The following is a 6,110-nucleotide window of genomic DNA, read 5'->3' on the forward strand; positions in this document are numbered from 1 at the left end:
CGCGGCGCGCGCGCGCCGGGGCGCGGCGGCGGCGCGCGCGCGCGCGGCGCGCGGCGCGGCGCGGCGCGCGCGGCCGCGGCGCGCGCGCGGCGGCGCGCGGCGCGCGCGCGGCCGCGCGCGGCGCGCCGCGCGCGCGCGCGGCGCGCGCGCGGGCGGCGGGCCGGGCGCGCGGCGCGCGCGCGCGCGCGGCGGCCGGGCGGGCGCGCGCGCGCGCGCGGGCGGCGCGCGCGCGCGCCGGCGCCGCGCGGCGCGGCGCGGCGCGCGCGCGGCGCCGCGCGGCGCGCGCGGCCCGCGCGCGCGCGGCCGGGCGCGCGCGGGCCGCCGGGGGGGGGGCGGCGGGGGGCGCGCCCCGGGCGGGGCGCCCGGGCGCGGCGGCGCGCGCGGCGCGGGCGGGGCGCGCCGCGCCCGCCGGCCGGCCGGCGGCCGGCCGGCCGGGGGGCCCGGGGCGGCCGGCCGCGCGCGCCGGCGCGGGCCCGCGGGGGGGCGCGGGCGCGGCGGCGCCGGGCCGCGGGCGCGCGGGCGCCGGCGGGCGGGCGCCCGGGGCCGGCGCCCGCCGGGGGCGCGCGGGGGGGGGGGGGCGCGCGCGGCGCGCGGCGCGCGCGGCGCGCGCGCGTCGCGCGGCGGCGCGGCGCGGCGCCCGGCGCGCGCGCGCGCGGGCGCCGCGCGCGCGCGCGCGCGCGCGCGCGGCTGCGCGGCGCGCGGCGCGCGCGTCGCGGGCGCGGGGGCGCGCGCGCGCGCGGCGCGCGGCGCGCGCGCGCGCGCGGCGCGCGCGGCGCGCGCGGCGCGGCGGCGCGGCGCGCGCGCGGCGGCGGGCGCGCGCGCGCCGCGCGCGCGGCGGCGCCGCGCGGCGGCGCGCGCGCGCGCGCGGGCGGCGCGCGCGGCGGCGGCGCGGGCGCGGGCGCGCGGGCGGCGCGCGCGCGGCGGGCGCGCCGGGCCGGCGCGCGCGTCGGCGCGCGGCGGCGCGGCGGGCGCGCGGCGCGGCGCGCGGCGCGGGCGCGCGGGCGCGCGGCGCGCGCGGCGCCGCCGGCGCCGCGCGGCGCGCGCGCGGGCGGCCCGCCGCGCGCGCGGCGCGGGGCGCGCGCGCCGGCGCGGGGCGCGCGCGCGGCGCCGCGGCCGGCGGCGCGCGCGCGCGGCGGCGCCGGCGCCGCGGCGCGGCGCGCGGCGCGGCGGCGCCGCGCGCCGCGCGCGCGCGGGCGCGGCGCGGCGGCGCGCGCGCGCGCGGCGGCGGCGCGCGCGCGGCGCGCGCGGCGCCGGCGCGGCGCGCGCGCGCGCGCGCGCGCGGCGCGCGGCGCGCGGCGCGGCGCGCGCGCGCGCGCGCGGGCGCCGCGGCGGCGCGCGCGCGCGGCGCCGCGGGCGGCGGCGCGGCGCGCGGCGCGCGGGGGGGGGCGGCCGGCGCCGCGGGGGCGGCGGGCGGCGGGCGGCGCCGGGCGGCGCGGGCGGGCGCGCGGCGCGGGGGCGCGCGGGCGGCGGCGGTGCGGGCGGGGGGGGGCGGGCGCGCGGGCGCGGGCGGGGCGCGGCGGCGGGCGCGGCGGGCCGGCTCGGCCGCGGGCGGGCGGCGCGCGGCGGCGCGGGCGGCGGGCGCGGGCGGGGCGCGGGGCCGGGCGCGGGCGGCGGGCGGGGGCGCCGGCGGCGGCGCGGGCGCGGGGGCGCGGGGCGCGCGGGCCGCGGTGGCGCGGCCGCGGCGGGCGGGGCGGCGGCGCGGCGGGGCGGGGGCGGGGCGCGGCGGCGCGGGCGGGGGGCGCGGGGGGCGCGGCGGGGGCGCGGCGCCGCGGGGCGGCGCGCGGGCGGGGCGCGCGCGGCGGCGCGCGCCGGGGCGCGCGGCGGGCGCGGGGGCGCGGCGCGGCGGCGCGCGCGGCGGCGCGCTCGGGCGGGCGGGCGCGCGGCGCGCGGGCGGCGGGCGCGGCGGCGGCGCGGGCGCCGGCGCCGGGGCGCGCGGGGCGGCGGGCGGGCGCGCGGGGCGCGGCGGCGCGCGCGCGGCGCGGGCCGCGGCGGGCGGGGCGCCGCGCGCGCGGGCGGGGCGCCGGCGGGCCGGCGGGGCGCGGCGGGGGCGGCCGGCGCGCGCGGGGGCGCGGCGGCGCGGGCGCGGGGGCGCGCGGGCGGCCGCCGCGGCGCGGCGGGCGGCGGCGGGCCGGGCCGGGCGGCGCGCGGCCCGGGCGGGCGGCGCGCGGGCCGGGCGGGCGCGGCCGGGGCGGGCGCGCGCGCCGGGCGGGGGCGCGGCGGCGGCGGCGGGGCGGGGCGCGCGCGCGCGCGCGGCGCGGGCGGCCGGCGGCGCGGCGGGCGCGGGCGGCGCCGGCGGGGCGCGGCGGCGGCGCGGCGCGGCGCCGGCGGCGCGCGGCGGCGCGCGCGGGGCGGCGGGCGGCGGGGCGGCGGCGGCGCGCGCGGGCGCCGCGCGGCGGGCCGCGCGCGCGTCGGGCGGCGTCGGCGGCGGGCGGGCGCGGGCCGCGGCGGCGGGCGCGGGCGCGGGCGCGGGCGGCTCGCGGCGCGGCGGGCGGGCGCGGCGCGCGGGCGGGCGCGCGCGGCGCGCCCGCCGCCCGCGCCCCCCCCCGCCCCGCGCCGCCCCCGCCCGGCCGCGCCGCTCCCCGCCGCCCGCCCCGCGCCCCCGCCGCCCCGCCGCCGCCCGCGCCCGCCGCCCGCCGCCCCCCGCCGCCCGGCCCGCCGCCGCGCCGCCCCCCCCGCCCCGCCCGCGCGCCCCCGCGCGCCCCCCCGCCGCGCGCCGCGCCCCGCGCCGCCGCCCCCGCCTGCCCCGCCCGCCCGCCCCGCCCCGGCCCGCGCCGCCCGCCCGCCCCCGCCGCCGCCCCGCCCCCCGCGCCCGCCGCCGCCGCCGCCGCCGCCGCCGCCCGCCCGCCGCGCCCCGCGCCGCCGCGGCCGCGGCGGCCGCCGCCGCGCGCCGCGCCCGGCCCCCGCCGGCCGCGCCCGACGCCGCGCCCCGCCCGCGCCCGCGCCGCCCCCGCCGCCCCGCCCCCGCGCGCCGCCGCCCGGCCGCGCGCCGCCCGCGCCGCGCCGCGCCCCGCCGCCCCGCCGTCCCGCCGCGCGCGCCCGCGCCCCCGCCCCGCGCCGCCCCCCCGCCCGCGCCGCGCCCGCGCCGCCGCCCCGCCCCGCCGCCCCGCGCCGCGCGCGCCGCCGCCGCCCCGCGGCGCGCCCCGCCGCGCCCCGCCGCGCGATCCCGCGCCGCGCCCGCCCGCCCGGCCGCGCGCGCGCGCCGCCCCGCCCCCGCCCGCCCCCCCCCCCGCCCCCGCCCCGCCCCGCCCCCCCGCCCCGCCCCGCGCCCCGCCCCCCGCCCCCGCCCCCCACCCCCGCCGCCGCCCCCGCCGGCCGCCGCCGCCGCCCCGCCCGCCCGCCCCGCCCCGCCCCGCCCGCCCCGCCCCGCCCCGCCGCCCCCCCCGCCGCCGCCCGCCCCCCCGCGCCCCGCCGCCGCGCCTCCCCGCCGCCGCCCGCCGCGCCCGCCGCTCCGCCGCGCCCGCCGCCCCCCCGCCGCCCGCCGCCCCGCCCCCCGCCGCCGCCCCCCGCGCCGCGCCGCCGCCCGCCGCCCCGCGCCCGCCGCCGCCCCCGCCGCCCGCGCCGCCCCCCCCGCCGCCCGCCCGCGCCCCCCGCCGCCCCAGCCGCCCCCCGCCCCGCCCGCGCCGCCGCCGCCGCCGCCGCCCCCGCGCGCCGCGCCCCGCCGCCGCCCCGCCCCGCCCCGCGCCCCGCGCCGCCCCGCCGCGCCCCCCCCCGCCCGCCCCGCCGCCGCCGCCGCCGCCGCCGCCCCCGCGCCGCCGCGCCCCCGCCGCCGCCCCCGCCGCCCCCGCCCGCCCCCCCGCCCCCGCCGCCGCCCCGCCCGCCGCCGCCGCCCCCCCCCCCCGCCGCCCGCCCCCCCGCCGCCCGCCCGCCGCCGCCGCCCCGCCCGCGCCGCGCCGCCCCCCGCGCCCCCCCCCGCCCTCGCCGCCGCCCCCCGCCCCCGCCCCGCCCGCCCCGCCCCCCCCGCCCCGCGCCCCGCCGCCGCCCCGCGCCCCCCGCCCGCGCCCCCCCCCCCCCCGCCCGCCCCCGCCGCCCCCCGCGCCCGCGCCCCCGCCCGCCCCCCGCCGCCCCCGCCGCCGCCGCCGCCCGCCGCCGCCCGCCCCCGCCGCCGCCCGCCCCCCCCCGCGCCGCCCGCCGCCCCGCCCCCCCGCGCCGCCCGCCCGCCCCCCGCCGCCGCCCCGCGCCCCGCCGCCGCCCGCCCCCGCCGCCCCGCGCCGCCGCCCCCGCCCCCCGCGCCCCGCGCCGCCCCGCCCCGCGCCCCCGCCCGCCCCGCCGCCCCGCCGCCCCGCCCCCCGCGCCGCCGCCCCCCCCCGCCCCGCCGCGCCCGCCCCGCCGCCCGCCCGCCCCCCCCCGCGCCGCCCGCCCGCGCCCCCGCCGCGCCGCGCCCGCCCCCGCCGCCCCGCCGCCGCCGCCGCCGCCCCGCCCCCGCCGCCCGCCCGCCGCCCCCGCGCGGCCCCCGCCGCCCCGCCGCCCCCCCCCCCCCGCGCCGCCCCCCCCCCCCCCCCGGCGCCCCGCCCGCCCCCCGCCGCCCCCGCGCCCGCCGCCCGCGCCGCCGCCCCGCCCCCCGCCCGCGCCCCCCGCCGCGCCGCCGCCCCCCCCCGCCCGCCCGCCCGCCCCCCCCCGCGCCGCCGCCCGCGCCCCGCCCCGCGCCCCCGCCGCCGCCCCCCGCCGCCGCCCTCCGCCGCCGCGCGCCCCGCCCGCCCCGCCCCCCGCCCCCCGCGCCGCCGCCCGCCCCGCCCGCCGCCGCCGCGCCGCCCCCCCCCCGCCCCCCCCCCGCCCGCGCCCCGCCCCCGCGCCGCCCCGCCGCCCGCCGCGCCCCCCCGCCGCCCCGCCCCGCCCCGGCGCCGCCCCCCCCCGCCCGCCCGCCCCCCCCCCGCCGCCGCCCCGCCGCCCCCCCCGCCCCCCGCCCCCCGCCGCCGCCCCCGCGCCGCCCCGCCCCGCCCCCCCGCCGCCCGCGCCGCCCCGCCCCGCCCCCCCCCCCCCCGCCGCCGCGCGCCCCCGCCCCCGCCCGCCGCCGCCCGCCGCCGCGCCCCGCCCCGCCGCCCCGCCGCCGCCGCCGCGCCGCCCGCCCGCGCCCCCCCCCGCGCGCCCGCCCCCGCCGCCACCGCGCGCGCGCCGCCCCGCCGCCGCCCCGCCCGCCGCCGCCGCCCGCCCCGCGCCCCGCCCGCGCCCGCCGCCGCCGCCGCCGCGCGCCGCGCGCCCGCCGCCCCGCCCGCGCCCCCGCCCGCCGCCGCCGCGCCGCCCGCCGCGCCCCCCCGCCGCCGCCCGCCCCGCGCCCTCCCCCGCCACCCGCCGCGCCGCCCCGCGCGCCACGCCGCCCGCCGCGCCCCGCCGCGCCGCCCGCCGCCCCGCCGCCCGCGCCCCGCCGCCCGCGCCCCCGCGCCCGCCCCCCCGCCGCGCGCCGCCCGCCGCCCGCCCCGCGCCCCCCCGCCGCCCCCGCCGCCCGCCCCGCGCGCCCGCCGCCCGTCGCGCCCCCGCCCCGCCGCGCCGCCCCCGCGCCGCCCCCGCCCCCGCCGCCCCGCCGCGCCCGCACCGCCCGCCCCCGCCCCCCGCGCCGCCCGCCCGCCCCCCCCCGCGCCGCCGCCCCCCCGCCCGCCGCCGCCGCGCTCCCGCCGCCCGCCGCCGCCCCGCCCCGCCGCCCCGCCGCCCGGCCCGCCCGCGCCGCCCCGTCCCGCCCGCCGCCCGCCGCCGCCCCGCCGCCCGCCCTCGCCGCGCCGCCCGCCCCGCGCCGCCCCCCCCGCCCCCCGCCGCCCGCCCGCCCCCCGCGCGCCCGCCCCCGCGCCCGCCGCCCGCCGCGCGCCGCCCGCGCCGCCGCCGCCGCCCCCCGCCCCGCGCCGCGCGCGCCCCCGCCCCGCCGCCGCCCGCGCCCCCCCGCGCCCGCCGCCGCCCCCCCGCCGCCCGCCCCGCGCCCCGCCCGCCCCGCCGCGCCCCCGCCGCCCCGCCGCCGCCCCGCCCCCGCCCCCGCGCCCCCCCCCCGCCGCCCGCCCCCGCCGCGCCCCGCGCCCGCCGCCGCCCCCGCACCGCCCGCCCCCGCCCCCCCGCGCGCCCCCCCGCCGCCGCCCCCGCCCCGCCCGCCCCCCCCCCGCCGCCGCGCGCCCGCCCCGCCCGCCCCGCCC

At 99.5% G+C, this 6,110-nt stretch overlaps 1 protein-coding gene across 1 annotated transcript; it reads right to left on the reverse strand.

Annotated features, from left to right (window-relative positions):
* Positions 1 to 793: 793 nt before the first annotated feature.
* LOC144961812 (uncharacterized) lies at positions 794 to 4,896 on the reverse strand (the record flags this gene model as incomplete). Its single annotated transcript, XM_078894883.1, has 4 exons — positions 794 to 853; positions 2,156 to 2,238; positions 2,780 to 2,833; positions 4,832 to 4,896. Coding segments are annotated over 4 exons (262 nt in total), but the record flags the coding sequence as incomplete, so codon positions are not given.
* Positions 4,897 to 6,110: the final 1,214 nt, after the last annotated feature.

The sequence above is a fragment of the Berghia stephanieae genome, unplaced genomic scaffold (assembly GCF_034508935.2).
Source record: "Berghia stephanieae isolate SIO BIC M18660-M18661 unplaced genomic scaffold, UCSD_Bste_1.3 scaffold4217, whole genome shotgun sequence".
Classification (NCBI taxonomy): Eukaryota; Metazoa; Mollusca; class Gastropoda; order Nudibranchia; family Aeolidiidae; genus Berghia; species Berghia stephanieae.